At 53.1% G+C, this 20704-nt stretch overlaps 1 protein-coding gene across 1 annotated transcript in view; it reads right to left on the bottom strand.

The window, feature by feature from the left end:
* The window catches only part of LOC101044282 (unconventional myosin-XV), a 60451-nt gene that overhangs the window by 8387 nt on the left and 31360 nt on the right, over positions 1-20704 (bottom strand). The window contains exons 40-61 of the mRNA XM_074388242.1: positions 19195-19316; positions 18953-19012; positions 18409-18484; positions 17942-18057; positions 17735-17853; positions 16822-16963; positions 16067-16178; positions 15902-15976; positions 15233-15411; positions 14491-14606; positions 14146-14218; positions 13796-13868; positions 13464-13537; positions 13129-13211; positions 11546-11676; positions 10067-10161; positions 9440-9517; positions 8919-9015; positions 6535-6695; positions 5342-5475; positions 1139-1272; positions 600-733 (exon numbers count right to left, since the gene is read on the bottom strand). Coding sequence (XP_074244343.1) covers positions 600-733; positions 1139-1272; positions 5342-5475; positions 6535-6695; positions 8919-9015; positions 9440-9517; positions 10067-10161; positions 11546-11676; positions 13129-13211; positions 13464-13537; positions 13796-13868; positions 14146-14218; positions 14491-14606; positions 15233-15411; positions 15902-15976; positions 16067-16178; positions 16822-16963; positions 17735-17853; positions 17942-18057; positions 18409-18484; positions 18953-19012; positions 19195-19316 — 2384 coding nt within the window. The remainder of the gene's footprint in view (positions 1-599; positions 734-1138; positions 1273-5341; positions 5476-6534; positions 6696-8918; positions 9016-9439; positions 9518-10066; positions 10162-11545; positions 11677-13128; positions 13212-13463; positions 13538-13795; positions 13869-14145; positions 14219-14490; positions 14607-15232; positions 15412-15901; positions 15977-16066; positions 16179-16821; positions 16964-17734; positions 17854-17941; positions 18058-18408; positions 18485-18952; positions 19013-19194; positions 19317-20704) is intronic.

Here is a 20704-nt window from a genome sequence, read left to right as displayed (position 1 = left end):
CCACCAAATCCCCATGTTGAAGCCCTAACTCCCAATGCTTCAGACTGTATTTAGAAATAAGGCCTTTAAAGGAGTGATTAAGTTAAAATGGAGTCATCTAATATGACAGATGTCCTTATAAGAGGAAATTTGGATACATAAAGAGATACCAGTGTTGTGCACACACAGAGGAAAGGCCATGTGAGGACACAGTGAGAAGACACTGTCTGCAAACCATCAAAGAAACCAAACCTGCTGACACCTTGACCTTGGACCTCCAGCCTCCAGAACTGTGAGAAATAAACTTCTGTTGTTGAAGCTACTGAGTCTGTGGTCTTTTGTTATGGCAGCTCAAGCACACGGATGCACTATTTGAGTGCTTAGGGTATGTTTTACCTCATGTCACCTTCACAACAGCCCTATGGGTAGGGCTCAATTCTTAGCCTCATTTTCCAGATGAGGAAAGCAAGGCTTAAAGAGAGGAAGAGACTTGCCTGAGATCATGCAAGTGGTAAGCAGTGGAACCGGGCTTCAGCAGCTGGAGGTCTTGGCCCCTTGGAGGGGTTAGGGGACCAGGGAACAGAGGGTGGTGATGACAGGGCCAGGCTGAGGCCACTCACATGAGTCTCTGTGCTGAGAAAGTTGAGGCCATTGTGGTTGACGGCAAGGATGCAAGGGGCTGGCACAGCGATGTTGCTGCAGCTCTGGATGAAGAAGAAGGAGGAGCCAAACATAGGTAGGGCGCTGAGGAGACCTGGGCAGGGAGAGGGGCCAGCAGTTACGTGCTGCATAGGACTCACTGACAACAGCCCTGGCTCTGAACTGCACAGCTGGCCTGCGGCCTGCATCTTCTCTGGGCTGTATTCAGCCAGTGCAGGAGTCCTCGGTCTGGGTCTCCACCCATCTCTGGCCTCCCTTCTCACTGCTTCTTCCTCTATCCCTGTGTGCAGCTCTTCTTCCTCTGCCCAGGGCCATTCTGAGCCTAGGTGACATCTCCATAAAAATTGTAAAACATGTTTTCTCCAGGGAGGTGCTCAGTTTAGCCAGCACTGAAAAATGCCTTTGTGCAAAGAAAAGAGGTGCCTCCATACCCACCCTCCATGACCACCCTCCTCAGCAAAGACCCATATGATCACCTCCCCTGCCCTGCAGCTTTTACCCAGAAATTGGGCACGAGCCTGGTGGGGGCTGAGTGCCTGTGTCTGCTGCCGGTGCTGGCTGACCAGGTTGAGCCAGGTTGAGCCTGCTGTTGTACGGTAGAGCTGAGCTGGTATGTAATCCTGGACTTCTCGCCTATGTACGGAGGGAGGGGAAAAGGTCCTGAGTGAGCTCACAGGCTCATGCAATCCTCACCATGCACCATGCATGAGGAGCAAACCTGATCTCTGTAACTCTATGTTGGGGAGTGTAAATGGGCTGAAGGTGCGGTAGAGGCACCCACAGTGGCTTGGTACTGTTTAAACACTGCCTGGGCCAGTACCACTAGGATCCCTGTTTGCAGTTAAGGTAACTGAGGCTCTGAGAAGTTCACTGACTAGATAAGGTCACACAGTGACTGAGTGAGTTAGCGCCATCGGTTGGCAGGAGCAAGACTTGAACCTAAGGCAATTTCTTTTTCTTTTTTTTAATTTTTTTAATTTTTTTGAGACGGAGTTTCGCTCTTGTTACCCAGGCTGGAGTGCCATGGCGCGATCTTGGCTCACCGCAACCTCCGCCTCCTGGGTTCAGGCAATTCTCCTGCCTCAGCCTCCTGAGTAGCTGGGATTACAGGCACGCGCCACCATGCCCAGCTAATTTTTAGTATTTTTAGTAGAGACGGGGTTTCACCATGTTGACCAGGATGGTCTCGATCTCTCGACCTCGTGATCCACCCGCCTCGGCCTCCCAAAGTGCTGGGATTACAGGCTTGAGCCACCGCGCCCGGCCTTCTTTTTTTTTTGAGATGGAGTTTCGCTCTTATTGTCCAGGCTAGAGTGTACTGGTGCGATCTCAGCTCACTGCAACTTCTGCCTCCTGGGTTCAAGTGATTCTCCTGCCTTAGCCTCCTGAGTAGCTGGGATTACAGGCATGTGCCACCATGCCCAGCTAATTTTTTGTATTTTTGGTAGAGACAGGGTTTCTCCATGTTGGTCAGGCTGGTCTTGAACTCCTGACCTCAGGTGATCTGCCCGCCCCAGCCTCCCAAAGTGTTAGGATTACAGTGGTGAGCCACCACACCTGGCCTAACCCAAGGCTATTTCATCCTTCATACCTCCTGCCTCCAAGGAGAAGCAAAAGCCAGAGGAGTGAGAGGAAACATCATGGTGGGCAAAGCCTTGGGCAGGGCTGGGCAGAGACTTGAGCAGAGGAGTGCTGGGCCTCCAGGCTGGGGCCCCTGGGCATCAACTCACCCCAGCCATCTTCCCTCTGACATATGCTGGCTACCTCAGACAGTCCCTTTACCTCTTGGGATATCTGGAAAATATCAATAGCTGTCCCAGCCCATCTTGACCAGCTGGAGCTGCAGATGAAGGAAGGGTTGGGAGAAAGCCAGGGGAACCCTCTCCTCCCAAGAGATCCCCTGGGCAACATCTGTCCTCTTTTGCACTGCTGGGGTAAGGGCCTGGCATCTGAACCCACCCTCCCCAGTTTTGGATCCTGGTTCACCCATGATTAGCGGGCTAGACTTCAGCAAGCCATATAACCTCTCTGGGCCTTTTCTGTAAATGGGGAAAATAAAGTGCAGTTGGGAAGAATAGCTGAGATAATGCATATGTAGAGTCCCTTGCAAAAAGTAAGAACTCAATGATTTTCATCCAGGATTGGGATCATTATCTTTACGTGCTTCCTGCTCTTTTCACTTAAAATCACACATTAAAAAAAGAAGCAGCAGCAGCAGCAGCAGCTTTTGGCTAGGCTTAGCAGCTTATGTCTATAATTTCAAGACTCTGGGAGGCTAAAGAGGGAGGATAACTTGAGCCCAAGAGTTCAAGACCAGCCTGGGGAACATGGTGAGACCCGTCTCTACAAAAAATTTAAAAATTAACTGGGCATTGTGGCATGTGCTTGTGGGTTCCAGCTACTTGGGAGGCTGAGGTGGGAGGATCACTAGAGCCCAAGAGGTCAAGGCTGCAGTGAGCTGTGATTGGGCCACTGAACTCCAGCTTGAGTGACAGAGAGAGACCCTGTCTCAAAAGAAATAAAAAAATTAAATAAAAATAAGGAGCTTTACATATTGAGCCCTTATTGTGTTATAGGTACTGGGATATACATGGTACAGACATCATTTTACTATTCTTTTTTCCAGGGGTTCTCAAAGTGTTGTTTAGGGGGTTAAAAACCATTTTCACTGGGCGTGGTGGCTCATGCTTGTAATCCTAGCACTTTGGGAGGCCGAGGTGGGCAGCTCACAAGGTCAAGAGATCAAGACCATCCTGAGCAACATGGTGAAACCCCATCTCTACTTAGAGAAATACAAAAAATTAGCTGGGTGTGGTGTGCACTTGGAGTATTTTTGTATTTTATAATTTTAAATTTTTGTATTTTTAGTAGAGATACGGTTTCACCATGTTGGCCAGGCTGGTCTCAAACTCTTGACCTTAGGTGATCCACCCGCCTTGGCCTCCCAGAGTGCTGGGATTAGAGGTGTGAGCCACTGCGCTCCGCCATGAGGTCCTACTATTATTGTTATTATTATTATTTTGAGATAGAGTTTCACGCTTGTCACATAGGCTGGAGTGCAGTGGCACAATCTCGGCTCACTGCAACCTCCACCTCCCAGGTTCAAGCCAGTCTCCTGCTTCAGACTCCCAAGTAGCTGGGATTACAGGTGTCCACCACTATACCTGGCTAATTTTTTTTTTTTTTTTTTTTTTTTTTTGCATTTTTATAGAGACAGGGTTTCACCACGTTGGCCAGGCTGGTCTCAAACTCCTGACCTCAGGTGATCTGCCCACCTCAGCCTCCCAAAGTACTGGGATTACTGGTGTGAGCCACTGTGCCCGGCCCAGGTCCTCTTTTCAAGAGTGTAAAAAGATCCTGAGATCAAAAATTTGAGAATGACTGTGAGCATTCATTATATCTTTGAGAACATCAGTTTAAATGCTGTCTAGGCTGGGCAGGGTGGCTCATTCTTGTAATCCCACTGCTTTGGGAGGCTGAGGCAGGAGGGTTGCTTGAGCCCAGGAGTTCAAGACCAGCCTGAGGAACGTAATCATAAAAGAAAGTTCAGCCTGGGCAACAGAGCAAGACCCTGGTCACTATAAAAAGTGGTACATCTTTTTTTTTTTTTGAGATGGAGTTTCACTCTTGTTACCCAGGCTGGAGTGCAATGGCGCAATCTCGGCTCACCGCAACCTCCGCCTCCTGGGTTCAGGCGATTCTCCTGCCTCAGCCTCCTGAATAGCTGGGATAACAGGCACGTGCCACCATGCCCAGCTAATGTTTTGTATTTTTAGTAGAGACGGGGTTTCACCATGTTGACCAGGATGGTCTCGATCTCTTGACCTCGTGATCCACCCGCCTCGGCCTCCCAAAGTGCTGGGATTACAGGCTTGAGCCACCGCACCCGGCCCATCTTTTTTTTTAAAGAAAGAAATAAAAAATTAATTAAATACATAAGTAAATAAAGGCTAACACCCACAATTTACTTGATGACTCCTTGTTGTTGGATATTGAGGTTACTTCTGATATTCTGCTGTTGGAGCAGCATTGCAGTGAATGCTTTTGTGGCTAATCTTTCTGTATAGCCACATGTGTTTCCTGAACCACAGGGAACGTGTGTCCTGGAAGCTTTTTTTTTCTTTTCTTTTCTTTTTTTTTTGAGACAGAGTCTCGCTCTTATTGCCTAGGCTGGAGTGCAATGGCGCAGTTTCGGCTCATCGCAACCTCTGCCTCCCGGGCTCAAGTGATTCTCCTGCCTCAGCCTCCCAAGTAGCTGGGATTACAGGCACCCGCTACCATGCCCAGTTAATTTTTTGTATTTTTAGTAGAGACAGGGTTTCACTATGTTGGTTAGGCTAATCTCAAACTCCTAACCTCAGGCGATCCACCTACCTCTGCCTCCCAAAGTGCTGGGATTACAGGCGTCAGCCACCGAGCCTGGCCCTGAAAGCTTTTTTTTTTTTTTTTTTTTTTTTTTTAATTATTCCCTTTGGCCTGAGTCAATAATACCAACCAGAAGCAACTTGTGAGAGAGAGGTGGGGTCCCAGCTCCTATAGGTAGGTGGAGACTTCAACCCCCAGGCAAGGACAGCCCCTTCCCAGACAGCCCCACTGGTACAAGAGGGGAGCCTGGGGGCCTGGGGACAGCCAGCTCTGAGGAGGGTGGAGGTGGGCTGAAAGGGCAGGGTTGCCTATCCACCCTAGCTGAGCAGGTGCTCACACACTCGGCAGGTAGAAGTGGTCCTTGGCGCGGTGCTGCAGTGAAGCCAGCTTGGACACCTGCTGCAACAGCTGCTCGCTGGGCCGGCTGGCTGGCATGCTGCTGAAGAGGCCCTTCAGGTAGTCAGGCAGGACCTGCAGGGAGCACCTGGGTGAGGGGCTGCCAGGCAGGCATGCGTGTAGTCACCCAGCTGCAGGGGGCCTGGGGACATGCAAGTTTAATGACTGCAGCCCCATCCTCTTCTGGGGTAGGATGGCGTGTTACTTTCCTGGGTTTTGGAGAATGATGGCAGAAACAGATAATGGTGATATGGGAAGACAATGGCCTTGATGCCTATGAAGGAGTCCCCACAGCAACCTTGCCAGGATGTGGGCTGGCTGGTCAGATCAGAGAATCAACACTGCAGTGTGCACGAGTATCTATCAGGCCTGATGTTTCTCAAAATTGAGTGTGCCTGAGTCACAGGAGGGCTTGCCAAAATAGACGTCCAGGCTGTGCCCCAGAAGCTCTGAGCCAGGAGGTTTGAGGCGGGACTTGAGGATTTGCATCCCGTTTTCACCAGTCCACAGGCTTCACATTGAGTAGCGTGGTGCTGGACTGCATAGGGCTATGCTTCAACAGTGACACCATGTGGCCGCAAAAGCTATGTGACCATATTGTGTACAATTCCTGAAGTTTTGGCACCAGTTCCACAAAAATACACACTTTCTGTCCAAGCACTTCCAAATATACTGGCACAGTAGGGGAGAACCCAGACTTTGTAAACTCCATGATCCTGACTTAGAGGACTTCCAAGTCTCAGAGTAGAATAACACACAGACAAAAGTGACAATATCAGCAAAGCCTGGCTTAGCACATAAAACAAAGGACAGGCCCATGTTCAGAAGAAGAAATCGGAAGGAAAGCAGACCTCAAAGAGGGCCTAATGGAAGAGGTGCTGTTTGGAGGCAGCTTGCTGGAGAGGAATTAGATAAGCTGGGAAGTCCAGATGGAGGGATGGCATGTGCAAAGGCCCTCAAAGGTAGTGAGGGCTGTTTCGACTTCTTCCAAGAGACCACATAGGGGAGCAGAGGCCTCAGGGTTAGAGAGGTCCACAGGGCCTGAATCATCAAATACCAAGGTTGTGGAGTCTGACTCACAGGCCCGGGGAGACTAGAAGGTCCCAGAGTCCAGAGAAGCCCATGTGTGCTGACCTGGTTGTAGTGCATGGTCACATACAGCTCATTCTCGAACTTGAGTGGCTGATCCCAGAGCACACGCCGGAACCAGAGCATGTAGCCGCCATCCACTTGCTCCATCTCGGAGGCCACGTCCAGGATGTAAGCACGGCGACTGAGTGGGCACACATGCTGGCCTGCAGAGAGCAGGGAGGCAGGACTGGGTGGGGACATGTGTGCACACACGTGTGTACCTGTACAGAGCATGTGTGCAGACCCCAACCTGCTACCCAGGTGAGGTATCACCTCAGGCAAATTATCTACCTGCTCTGGGACACAGCTTCCTTGTTAAAGGAAAATGTATGTGTTGAATGGGGTGCCCTATGTTTTATTGAAATGTTCATGACCACAGACGGGAATCACTCCAATTCAAAGCTATAAGTAATGCTCCATTTCTCCTGGGTAAAGAGGAGCTGCTGAAGAGTGCCCCAAGGGTGGCCTGCCTGGATGGGAAGGTGGCCTGTATTATGGCCTGTATCCTTTCCAGAGGAGGCTTGGGACAAACACAAACAAAAGAGGCTTCAGACCATGAGACCCCCTGGGTACCTTTCTGCAGACCTCCTTCAGGAGAGACCCCCTGGCATAGGTGGGGGTGGGGAGGATTGGGGTCTGAGCCTGTGAGGCTCAAGTTTTTCTCTCTTTCATTGACATTTCTGCCACCCATCTCACACCTGCGATAAAATCTTACTAAACAAAGGGAGTTTGGTATGATTATATGATTACCACTATGTGACTGTGGGTAAGTCACAACTTCTGTGACAGGCGGAATAATGACCCCTCCAAAGATGTCCAGGTCCTAACCCCTAGAACTTGTGAATATGTCACCTTCTTGGCAAAAGGCACTCTGCAGATGTGATTAAGTTAAGGATCTGGAAATGAAGATGATCCTGGATTATGCAAGCAGGCCCAACATCAGCAGAGGGATCCTCATAAGAGGAAAGCAGAAGGGTCAGAGTCAGAGGAGGAGATGTGAGACCAGAAGCAGAGGCTGGTGGGGAGAGAGATTTAAGGATTCTATGCTGCTGGCTTTGGAGGTGGAGGAAGGGGCCATGAGCCAAGGAATGCGGGTGGCCTCTAGAAGCTGGAAAAGGAAAGGAAACAGATTCTTCCCTAGAGCCTCCAGAAGGAACCTGGCCCTGATGCTATTTTCATTTTAGAACTTCTGACTTTCAGAATTTTAAGGTAATATATTTGTGTTTTTTTAAGCCACTAAATTTGTGATAATCTGTTATAGCAGCAATAGGAAACTAATACAGCCTCCCTGGGCCTCAGTTTCCCCATCTGTAAATGGGAAGGCTAACAGCCTTCACTTCATAAGGTTGTTGTGGGGATTAAAAGAGTTCACAGAATGAAATGCTGTTTTTTTTTTCTTTTTTGAGACAGAATCCCACTCCATCACCCAGGCTGGAGTGCAGTGGCATGATGATGGCTCACTGCAACCTCCGCCTTCTGGGTTCAAGTGATTATCATGCCTCAGTCTCCCGAGTAGCTGGAATTACAGGTGCGCACTGCCATGCTTGGCTCATTTTTAGTAGAGATGGGTTTTGCCATGTTGGCCAGGCTGCTTTTGAACTCCTGGCCTCCAGTGATCCACCCGCCTCAGCCTCCCAAAGTGCTGAGATTACAGGCATGAGCCACCATACCTGGCCTGAAATGCTTTGAATTATGCCTGGGGCACAGCATCTGTTCAATAAACGTCAGTTATTAGGACTGTTTTGTTACCTGCCATTCTCCACTAATGTCTTAGCTGGACTTGGGTGGGCAGGCAGGGCTGACAGCACATGGCTGAGGGCTGAGGCAGTGGTAGGGAGGGCTGGCTGGGGATTGCTGGAGCTGACCAGCTGGTGACAGGAGGCAAGACCATGATCTAGACCCTAGGGCAGGCAGTAGATGGGAGGGACTTTGGGATACATGACGGTCACCTATGGTCCCAGGAGCCCTTGAGAGGGACTCAGTGACATCTCAGGAGTGGCTCCTCTGGCCATTATAAGGCATGCGAGGCAGGAAAGAAGGCTTGCACCTTTAGGTTCCAGGAGTGTGGGGCTACTAATGGAAACCTTCCCAGGATGCAATCTCCTCGAGGGCACAGCCTATGTCCTCCCATTGAGCATGCCCTGAGGGGCAAAGGGAGAGATGAGAGAGGGCCCTCACCACAAAGTGAGGCAAAATAAGCAAAGCAGAGAGGGACAGATGAAGAGCTGGGGGTGCTTGGTACACAAAGAGATCCTTCCCCACAGGGGTCAAGGGGCTTCCTGGAAGTGGCACCTGACTTGGGCCCTAAAGTCTGGGTGGAGGCCCCACATGGCCCAAGGCCGGGGGATAAGAATGAGCCCAGCATGCTCAGTCTTTCTGGCACTCACCACGGTTGGTGACAACGAAGATAACATATTCATTAAAGGCCTCGGGGCGTGTCAGAGCCATCTCAGCACAGATCTCTTCTATTACGTCCAGGGCCACCTGGGGGTGGGGGTGGGAGTGGAAGGGATGAGGCCATGTCAGTTAGGATTCACCTCTGTCCTCTGGCCCCACTCAAGCCCCAGAAGCCATGTGTGGAGTTCCTCAGCCCTCTTCACAGAGGTGCACAATCCTCTGAGGTCTCTGAAAATCAGCCTCAGGCAGGGAAAGAACACAGCGTGTGGTCTGAGACTTAGGTTCAAAATCTGCTTCCGTCCCTTTTCTGCAGGATGACCTGAGCCAGAGGCCTAACCTCTCCGAGGCGCAGTTTGCTCTTCTGAGAAATAAGTCCTGCCTTGTGGGACTGTTTGAGAGCCTGGGAGGGTTCAGCAGCCTTGGGGGCTTACTCCATCCCCATCCTGGAGCCTGGGCTGTTCTTGTTCCTGCCCCTCCAGTACCTGACTGCAGAAGACATTCCTTCACTTACAGTGCACGTTTTGATTTTGAGATGGCGTTCAAGGCCTCCAGGAAGAAGAAAGAGTTGCCTCTTGGAACTGCGGCCTGCCTGGGGGTGGGCAGGTGGGAGAGGGGTGACAGGTTGAGTCCTGAGATCTGAGTGGCCCTTGTCCCCTGCCCTAGGAGTTCCCAAGCCAAAGTGTCCTGGGCTTGCATGTGTAGGAACACTTGAGCACCTGGGCCTTGCAGGGCCTGTCTGCATGACCCTGAGTGCAATGCACCCGACACAGAGGTCTCTGGGCAGGGCTGTCTCTCCTATCCATTCATTTTTGTTTTTTGACATGGAGTCTTGATCTGTCACCGAGGCTGGGATGCAGCGGTGTGATCTTGGCTCATGGCAACCTCTGCCCCCTGGGTTCAAGCAATTCTCCTGTCTTAGCCTCCTGAGTAGCTGGGATTACAGGTGCTTGCCACCATGCCCGGCTAATTTTTGTATTTTTAGTAGAGATAGAGTTTTGCCATGTTGGCCAGACTGCTCTTGCACTCCTGACCTCAGGTGATTTGCCTGCCTCAGCCTTCCAAAATGCTGGAATTACAGGTGTGAGCCACTGTGCCCAGCTTCCCATTCAATTTGAACCTACTTCTACCCCATGCTTACCAACATAGCCCGAAGCTCTATGCTGCTGGGGAGCTCCAGACGACCCCCGAAGCGCAAGGTTTTCTGCAGGTTCTGCTCACAGGCCTTGGCAATCCCTGCAGAAGCAGGAAGTCCAGGCCTTGCCAAAGGTGGGCAGTGGGAGAAAGGGGCTCCTCTTGCCAGCAACCATGAGCCCACTGTATTCTCTCCACAAGCTATGGGGCAGACATTTACTCCCCCATTTGACAGTTGAGCAAACAGTTCAGACAGGGACAGCAAGGTCAAGAGCTAGAGGTTAAGAGCTAGATTTGAACTCATATCCCACATGGTCTAGCCCATAGTCCCCTTGGCAACCTATGAGCCTGTAAACTGCTGTCATCCCGAGCTGCTGACTGGGAAGCTTGTAGCCAATAGGCTCTGTGGCTAGGGTGATGCAGCTCTGCCCCTGCCAGCTGGGATACCCTGCCAACTGCTCTCCCTCACCCAGGCCTCCTAGTGCAGGAGATCCCAGCATCAATGCTCCATTTCTCTGAGTCAAGAGTTCTAGGGCACATTCTGCTGCCTTCATGCATCTGGGAGCCCTTCCATGGGGAGCTGGGTCTATTCATGTGTGGGTCTAGGCCTATTTGTTAAGTGAATCAGAGAGAAAGATTCAGAGGCAGGAAGGGTAAGGTCTCCTATCTCCTCCATGGCTGCCATGGTGACTACAGGGGCCCCAGCCTTCTACTTTGGAAGCCCCAGGGATTGCTATGGAAACAACGCTGAAGAGTGGCCCCCACTTTCTCCATATTCTTTTTTTTAATTTGAGATGGAGGCTTGCACTGCTGGAGTGCAGTGGTGCAATCTTGGCAACTTCTGCCTCTCAGGTTCAAGCAATTCTCCTGCCTCAACCTTCTGAGAAGCTGGGATTGTAAGCACCCACCACCATGCCTGGCTACTTTTTTTGGTATTTTTGGTAGCAGTGCGATTTCACTGTGTTGGTCAGGCTGGTCTCAAATTCCTGACCTCATGATCCATCTGCCTTGGCCTCTCAAAGTGCTGGGATTACAGGGGTGAGCCACTGCCCCGGGCTTTCTCCATATTCTAAGATGGATGATACCAGCTTGGGCCCACCCCTGCCCAGATCCCTCAAGACCCTTGCCAAGTCCCAACAGTCAGCGAAGCAGGGCCGCACCCAAGTACTCTGGATTCTCCCACATTCCACACATTCCCACCCTGGTCTTTGCTCTTGTCACTCACTCCACATGGAAATCCCTCCTACCCAGGGCAACACTTGTTCTAAGGAGTCTTTCCCGACTACCCCCTCCAGTAGATCAGACAAACCACCACACCAACCCCTGTGAAACCTTCACAAATGTTTGGGGAGTAAATTAGTATTAGTAAACATTGCTTAGCACCTGTAAAGAGTGAGGCCCTCTGGGTTTCCCCTCCCACCAGCTGCCCATCTGGTACCCATGGTAGAAGCATGCAGCCCTGGGTCCCCACTCATTGACCTCTAACCTTGAAAGGGCAGGCCGGGGGTCCGGCTCATGTCTTGGAGGAAGCGAGTGAGGTGTGGGTGGAGGACCTCGGAGCAGCTGTGGTAGGCAGTCACGATGTACAGCAGCCTCCAGCCTCGCTGGCAGCTGTCCCTGCAAGGACACATGGGAGCCATGTCACAGGCAGTCATAGTACTAGAGTGTGCCAAGAGCCTCCTGGGATATCCCTCCTGGGATTGAGCTGATGAAGATTCCAACTCTTAGGCAGCTCCTGTCTCCTGAAGATGCTTCTCCCTGCTCAGTGAAGAGGCCCAGAGCAGGTTGGCGTTGAAGCCATGCAGAAGGCATATGCTGCTTGGGAAGTCAAGATGGGGGAAAGGGAAGGAAGAGGATGGGACCCCAGACATCTTCCCCAAGTAGGGGAAGTACTGTGACGCTTTCTCCTCCTATTATTCTCTTTTCTGCCTCACAACAGGTGGGGGATCTCTCTGGGAAGTCTTCTGGGAAAAGGTGAACCTGCTGAGACTGTGAAGAGTTCACGGCAGGTAAGGCCCAGGGCTGGGAGGAGCAGGAGGACAAGCTGAGTGATTCTAAAATTTCTGAGGAGATGGAGAGCAAGTGAGGAGGTAGTGCAGATGGAGACAGGAACAGGCCTGATAGTAACAAGAGCACGCACACATTGGGCACCTACTGTGTGCTGACCCTGCATGAGTGGAACACAGCAATTCACCTTCACATGGTCCTGGGTGTGAGGCTTTCATTTGTAGGGATATCTGGTGTCTCGAAACAACACTTGGGCTTCCTTTGGGAAACCACCCACCCTTCTCTGGATCCCTGTGGTTTGGAGATGGGCAAGGAAGTCAGGTTTGGTTAATGAGGACACTGCAACCTCTGGCCACAGTGATTGGCCTAGGGATAGGTATATGACCCAAGACTGGCCAATAAGAGTTCAGCCTCCTTCTGGCTTTGGTGATTGGTTTTAGGACATACATATGACCTAGATCTAACCAATCACTACTCTGTATCCTCCAGCCTTTATGATTGGTTCAGGGTTGAGCTTGTCACCAATTCAGGCCTGTAAGGCTGGATTTGAGAATTTCTGCTGCGAATATTGGGTCAGTTTTGCTTTGTCTGGGATTGCTGAGCTGTTGCCCCAGAACTGCCACCTTGCTACTCTGTGGGAGAGGCTGTTTGGGAATGATCAACACAGAGGAAAGCAGAGCCAGAAGATGGAAAAAGCCTGCTTTCTAATGACCTGGATCCAGCTATGCCTGAAGCCACATACTCATTGACTTTTCACTTCTCTGAATCAATAAGTTCCCTCTTGCTTAAACCAGCTTCAGTTGGGTTTCTGTCACTTGCAACTAAGAATCTGGACTTATACATTATCACTGCCATTTTACAGATAAAGGCACTAAAGTTTAGACAGCAGAAATTGTGTGTTCCAGACCAAGTAATTCCAAAAATGTGCTGTATTGAGTGAGGAAGAGGGTGAGGGGAAGAGAATCCAGGAGGGGTCAACCCTGGGGAGGTGGGAGCCGAACTGGCCCCTCCTGGAGCATGGACACAGTGGGGGAATGGTGGGGTAAAGCCCAGTTCACTCACTGCTTGGAGCTGGTATTGTCGGTGATCTGCTTCACAACTTGGCAGTAACACTCATCCCGCATGACCTCATGGTCCCCACACAGCTGAAGGAGGCCAGAGAGGTCACACATCAAAGACATATTAAGGGCTATGTCACATACCGGTACATAAGAACAGGGTGGGCACCTGGAGACAGGCCTGGTGTCCCTTTCCCAACCCCCCCCAACCAGCATGATACATTCCTCTTTGGGCCATGGGAAAGACTTCCCACCCTAATGTCCTGTGACTCATTGACAGATGGGAAACTGAGCCACAGAGCAAGAAAGGAGGCATCTGGTAAAGTTGGCTGAACTGACCTTTAGGAGGTTACAAAGCACGTCCAGGTCACTCTGGCCCTTCAGTGGGGCATCCCCCATGAACCTCATCACAGCTGAAGGAAAGACCCATCCCATTGAGACCCACCAAACCCCCAGTTGCTCACCCACCCCAGGAAGCCCCAGGGCTGAGCCCCTCCCTGGGAGCCTTGGCCACAGGCAGCTGGGGGCTTCTATTCTCTTAAATGTGTCCCATGTTTGAGTTGTGGGGAGGGAAAGAATCCGAAGACCAGGGAGGAGTGGTGACCAGTAGACATCACACAGTGCTGGATCCCACCTGGCCCAGAGCCCTGGCTGCAGTCCCACCCCCACACCTAGGAACATGTCGGTGGCCATCTTGTTGAGGCTGCTGTCACTGAGTTCGATAAGGGATTCCTGGAGAGGGGTCTGTAGGGAAAGAAGGCTGTGTCACGATGGAGGAGGGACATGTCAGAACAGAGATGGGACACATTGTGTTTCAAGGCCGTATGATAACAGGAGGGTCCATGTCACAAAAGGGGAGCCAGGCCCAACACTGGGGACACATACTGTCCTTGAGAGGCAATCAGGGCACTGTGAGCTAGAGGGTCTCACTGAGAACAAGTTTATTCACCCCAGGGTCCTGGGAGGGGGCCCTTGTATCAACATTTTACAGATGGGAAAACTGAGGTCTGAGACTGGACACCTTGGTGAAGCAAAGCATGTCCTCCAAGGTTCTGGACTCCCGATCTTCCTTGGATTTCAGCCTGAGGCCATCCCTGCAGTGGGAGGTGGGTGCTACTGACCTGGCCTGCCCAAGCCTTGGCTACATGCTTTTCCACAAGGGAATGTTCTTGACCCACCATTCTGATCAGTCTACCAGACAGGGAGACTCCCAGGGGTAGGCACTGAAGTGGGCCTCACACCTGGGTAGTCTCTCATCTCTCACACCAGAAGTGGGGCCTCCCAGACCGATAGCCTCCAGTTTGGACAGTTGCAAGAAGCCCAGAACCTTTCCAGTGTGGGAAAGAAGGGTGGGGCCACCACTCACTGGGGTCTCCTCTGAGGATCTCGGAAATACTTCTGGGCAAACTCGAGCATTGTGTAGGGTGGGAGAGCCAGGGCTTCCTCCCCATGGTCAGCAGAGCGGGCCCTGACTGGGGGACCCTGCAGAAGAGGTGGAGCTAGGAAGGCCCTGCCCGGCCACACCACGAGTAGCCCTTCGGTCAAAACACAACGCAACCCCTCGCGGACTGGGCCCAGATTCTCAAGCAGCCCGACCACCCATCCATCTGGACTCGCCCACCCATCTATCTGAAGCCTCCCGCATCCCATTGGCCTCACCCCTTCAGCCCGCCCACGTCTTTTACTTGCAGGGCTAACCCCACTCCCCGCCCCACTTGGCCACGCCCTTGCCCAGGTTTGACTTCCCCAGCTGCCTTGTCACAGCTGATCCCACCCCTCGCTAGCTCCACAAGCCCGACCCCACCCACTCACCTGGCCTCACCCCATCCCAGACTTGACCTACTGGCGGGCCCAGGCTGGTCTGACCCCACTGCCCTGATTACAACCAGCTGATCCTCACCCTTCCCTACCCGATTTGACCACACCTCCAGCCATCTCTGGACCCATCTCCTGGGTCTCACCTGCAGCTCACTCTATACCAGGTTCACCCTAGTCCAAGACCGGCCACGCCCCAAGAGCCTGGCCACGCCCTTGGCCTACCTTATTCCCACTAGCCTCACCCCTTCCGCTTAGTCTACCCCGCCCCACGCCACCCACACTAGACTCACCTTTCTCCTGCGGCCCACCTCCTGTGCAGCGGCTGCAGAGGCCACAGCAGCGGCCACAGCGGCTGCTCGGCCACTGCCCGGCTCTGCTGGCAGCTGCAGGAAGTCAGGGGCAGCAGCGGGCTGCACCAGCTCTGAAGGGAAGCGGCCCACACGTCCATGGATGGTCCCGAACCTCCAGCCTAGGGGCAGGTAAAAGGTCTAAGGCAAACTGGAGGGTCTTGTCTTGCGACTAAAGGGTTCCTTTAGGGGGACTTGGGTACCTTCTTAACCCCTCTCTAGAACTCTGTGAAGCAGTCCAGGCCATTGAACCCATTTACAGATGAGGAAACAGGCTCGGGGAAGGAAAGGGATCTTAGGGCCACAGGACCATAACGGGGAAGTAAAGCAAAAAGCAAAGCAGGGTTTGTGGACTCTCTGGTCATGTGGAGACACAAAGAGAGACTTGGGCCACAAACACAGAAACGCCCACGGAGACCCGTCAGCCACATATACAGGCAGAGCAGAGGGCTCTGTCTACCAACAGACACTGACAGGCCATGCCTGGATTTTGGAAACCTGGCCAGCCCAGACCACTTTCAGGCACCAAGAAACCCTCACTGTGCATCTCAGCATGAGTGTGTGAAACTAGGATGCACCCTGTATGAGATTTCCAGGTTCTGGCGCACCCACCAAAGTCAGGACCTGTACGCCGCAGCTCCTCCAGGTACACCACCTTCTTGCGGACCACACAGCCGGCACTGTAGCCTGTGGGCCAGGCTCGGGTCAGCATCTCCCAGGGAGGCTCCCTTGGCCAGCCTCCCCCTCCCACACCCAGCCCACCCCAGTGGCACTGACCCACTTGAGGAGGTTCTAGAGGCTGCAGGTGGATGATGTCACCCTTGTGGAAAGCCAGCAGCGCCGGGTCCTCAGGCAGGAAGCTCCTCACAGCGACCACATAGTCAGAGTCCTGGGTCAGCCAGGGGCAGGGTGAGGGCAACAGCCCCATCACCCCACTCCCAGAGGCCAAGGGCAACCCCTGTTCCTCACATCCTTCCTGACTCATCAGGGAGCCCTCATTAGGTGAGAAGGGGTAAGGGCATTCTGGGTGGAAGAAAGGGTTGGAGGCTGAGTCTGAGGGACACACATGGACTTTAGGGCACATGCATAGGCCTTCCCCACTCAATACCTCACTGACCTTCCTGCTAAAGCCTTCCTCAGGCCTGGGGCACAGAGATAACCTGCCCTAGGCCTAGCGGCTGCCAGACAGGAGTGGGCAGAGGGGATGGAAAGAGACTGAGATGCAGTGGGCAGGCCATGCAGCCAGGGCAGGAGGATGAGGAGTACAGTTGCTGCAGAGTTCAGAGGAGGTACTGTGCCCTTGGGAGGGGGCACTGGCCAGCAGCAGGCATTGGCAAAGGTTTTCTGAAGGAGCAGGCAAAGGGTATTCCAAGTGGAAGGCACAGCCAGTGCAAAGGTCTGAAGGTAGACAGAAGTCTATGGACACAGTCATACTTCCCAGGCAGGTGGGGCTAGTATATATGTGGGGTGGGAGAGCCCTGTTGCTGGGCCCTCAGCCTGGGTTGGGGGAAGATCTGTGGGAAGGTCCTGACCTTCTTCAGCTCCAGGATGAAGTCATCCACCAGGGTCTTGACCTGGTGAGCTCGGGCTGAGAAGAGGATGACCTTCTCACTGGCCAAGTTGAACTCCAGCATATTCTGCGAGGGCATTGTCACAAACAGGATATCTGCAAAGCTGGAGGATGGGCTGGTGGCATGAGGGCAGGACTCCACTGCCAGAAAGATGCCCTCATTCTACCTATTGTGCTGCTTCTGCTCCTGTCCTGCCCCATTTGAAGTCCAGTCCCACCTTGGCCCCATTGTGCCAGCTCCCACAGGACTCTAGGAACTTGCCGCTTCCCGTCTCTGACCCAGGTTGTGGCTTCAGCTCAGTTCCTACCACTCTTTGGGACAACAATCTGACCCCTCTCCACTCTCTGTCCCTTGGTCCAAGCTCTAAATCTAGATTTCTGCCTACTCAAATCTCTCTTTCACCCACTGACCAAATTCTCTCCATCTTTCAAAGCAAGGAGCCTTTACCCAACCTGTGAGCAAGTTTCTATTCCCATCCTCAGGTTATAAAGGACAAAAGGGACTTCTAGCAGGGGAAGGAGTCTGAGGACTCAGTAAGGTGTCATGGCTGCCAGTGGTTCCCTCCCCAGCTGCATCAGGGTTTGGTCGTTTCCAGCACAGTCGCCCCTCTGCACAGTGCTGCTGCTGTAGGGGCTGGAAGGAGGGCAGGGTAGTGGGTGCATAGCTCAACCCCTTCCTGGCTGTGTGACCTGAGTCAAACAACTTCTCTCTCTGAGCCTCAATTTTCCCAGCTCTAAAATGGGTTTGCTTCAATGGCTTGGCAAAGAGCCTGGTGTATCATGGGTACTTGGCAAGTGGTTTGTAGAGGAAGGAAATGCTGATGCCAGTCTGTACCCCAGTCTCCAGCCAGCCCCACTTCCCCCCTGCCAGTCACCTGTATGCACGCAGGACCCGCAGCTGCCTGCTGGCCTCCTGGCCACCCTTGACCATCCTCAGGAGTTTGATGCCCATGTGGGACACAGCTAGGAGCTGCACTCCAGTGCCTACGCTGCCCTGGGGCAGGGATGAAGGGCATGTGAGGGTCCTCTCGCCTCATCCCTGAATCCTCTGGGCAGGTAGGGGGCAGGTGAGGGGCTCGCACCGTGGCAGGGAAGAGGCGGGAGAAGTAGACCTCCCAGGTGTCTCGTGCAGCGCTGACCACAGCCCGCTTCACGCTCTCCGTTACCAGAGGCCTCTGTGTGTCCAGCTGGTTCTGGGCTATGGGAGGCCAGGTCTGGTCAGGACCCTCTCCCCTCTCCTCTGCCAGCCCCCATCTCAGGGATGTCAGGGAGGGAGGTGGCTGATACCTAGCAAGAAGGCATCTAACCAGCGTCTATACTGGGGAATGGAAACTCAGAAATGGACGAGATGGCGAGGACACACAGTGTGTCAGGCATTGCCAACCCCAAACATGCAGTCAGGCCACAGGATAGGCCAGAAGCAGAGCAGGAGGTGCATGTCTGGGAGATAGTGGGGCTGAGCTTGTCAGCCTCAGTCTCCCTCTGGGACAGGGCTGGCTGTGCCTCTGGCTGGTTGCTCCATCAATACCCTTCCCCTCCCCCGAGATACCAAACAGAGCCTTCATCTTGAGCCTCTCATCCTCAGAGATGCGCAGGCAAGCTTCGGACAGCGTATCGTGCAGGATCTGTGGGAACAGGCTGTGATGCAGGCGATGCATGGGACTCACCCGGCTGGAATCCAGGCTGACAATGTGCGGTGGTGGGGGGGGTCCCATTTTGCAGCAGTGGGGTCATCTATAGGCTGGGTCATCTGTGTAAATCAGATTCTCCTTCAGGGACCCTCTCCTTCCTCCTCACCCCCACAATCCAGGTCACCCTTCCTAGGCCTCAGTTTCCTAATCTATACAGGGGTTTGCAGTTGACTTCTGGGCCATGTCTAGCTCAGACAAACTACAGCTCTGATTAGGTTGAACTGTGGGCTTACTGACCCTGCCCATGGGAGGGGGGAGATTCAATAAAACAGCTGCCCGTCCTGACCCCAGTCAAGGACCCCAAATCCTAGCATGCAGAGTCAGGCTTTGCCGCTAGCCTATCTTTGCATTCATACTGCCATGCTGATTTCACTGAGGCGGAAAGGAGACAGAGGACCTCACCTGCCGGAACAGGAGGTCAAGCTGCACAGGATGGCTGTAGCTGTCCTTGGGGTAAAACACCTGTAGGGGCGGGGCTTCAGTGGGTACCTTCCGACTGCCCCCTCACACCCGGCCCTGCCTTCTAGGTGCAGCTCTGCCCCAGCTCTGACTCCATTCCTGGCTTCAGCCTGGCCCTCTTCGGTCCTCCTGGACCCTCCTCTGCTGCCTTCAGCCCCTCCCCTGGCTCTGGCCATGCTCCGCACCTCTTTTCGCAGGAAGATCCTCCAGGGGGCGTCCTGATAGCCATAGAAGCTGGGGTTGATGAGGCGGTGCAGCCGCGTCTGCATGGGTTCTTCAGGGGGCTCCAGTGACCGTGAGGGCAGAGCTGGAGAGCACGGGGTTCAGGGAGGCATGAGAAGGCACCTCTTAGGATGAAGTGGGAGAGGCAGGGTAGGTGGAGGAGGACACAGCCTCTTCATTCAACACATAAAAACGCCTATTGTATATAGGCCTGGGCAAAAGGCTGAGATGGCCCCACAAACAAGGTAGACAAGGCTCCTGCCCTGGAGTTTAGTGCCAATGGCAGGTGTGGGTGACATGGATCATTCAGAAACAAAGCTCTCACTGCCCAAGGCTGGGGTGGAGGGAAAGCAGGGTGGTTTAGGACGGATCCTGGAGAGCTGGTCTATGAGGTCCTTTACTCCTAGCAGTCTAGGCAGATTTTGCTGAGGTGAAAAAGGTGATTTGAGCTGTGACATGAATGGTGAGAAGGAGTCAGGCATGCAGTGGTTTTGGGGAAGAACATTCTAGGCAGAGGGAACAGGAAGAGCAAGGGCTCCAAGACAGGAGTGGGCTTGGAGTGTTTGAGGAACAGAGAGGAACAAAATGTGCCAAGGGGAGGAAGGGAGGAGATGAGGCTGGGGAGGTGGGCACATCATGCCGCATCTCATAGGCCACAGTGAGGAGTTTGGCGCTTATTGTAGGAGCCATCGGAGAGTTTTTGTCAGGGACAGGATGTGAGCTGCTTATATAGCTGTTAAGATCACTGTGGCTGCTGAGAGACAGAGGGTATAGAGCAGGCATCCCCAAACTTTTTACACAGGGGGCCAGTTCACTGTCCCTTAGACTGTTGGAGGGCCGCCACATACTGTGCTCCTCTCACTGACCACCAATGAAAGAGGTGCCCCTTCCTGAAGTGCAGCGGGGGGCCAGATAAATGGCCTCAGGGGGCCGCATGAGGCCCGAGGGCCATAGTTTGGGGACGTCTGGTGTAGAGGTTAGGGCTCCAACTGTGATGCCAGGGGGCCTTGGGCAAGCCACTTAACCTGTCTGTGCCTCCATTTCCCCATCTGCAACATGTAGGAATAATAGTGTGACCTTGGGCAAGCCACTTAACCTGTCTAGGGCAACACCTGCTCCTCACATCCTTCCTGACTCATCAGGGAGCCCTCATTAGGTGAGAAGGGGTAAGGGCATTCTGGGTGGAAGAAAGGGCTGGAGGCTGAGTCTGAGGGACACACATGGACTTTAGGGAACATGCATAGGCTTTTCCCACTCAATACCTCACTGATCTTCCAGCTAAAGCCTTCCTCGGGCCTGGGGCACAGAGATAACCTGCCCTAGGCCTGGGGGCTGCCAGAGAGGAGTGGGCAGAGGGGATGGAAAGAGACTGAGATGCAGTGGGCAGGCCATGCAGCCAAGGCAGGAGGGTGAGGAGTACAGTTCCCCATCTGCAACATGTAGGAATAATAGCGCTACCTTGAAGGGTTCTGG

This window comes from Saimiri boliviensis, chromosome 17 (assembly GCF_048565385.1).
Source record: "Saimiri boliviensis isolate mSaiBol1 chromosome 17, mSaiBol1.pri, whole genome shotgun sequence".
Taxonomy (NCBI): Eukaryota; Metazoa; Chordata; class Mammalia; order Primates; family Cebidae; genus Saimiri; species Saimiri boliviensis.
Note: the sequence above shows the minus strand (reverse complement) of the source record. Positions and strands in the feature narration are given on the sequence as shown.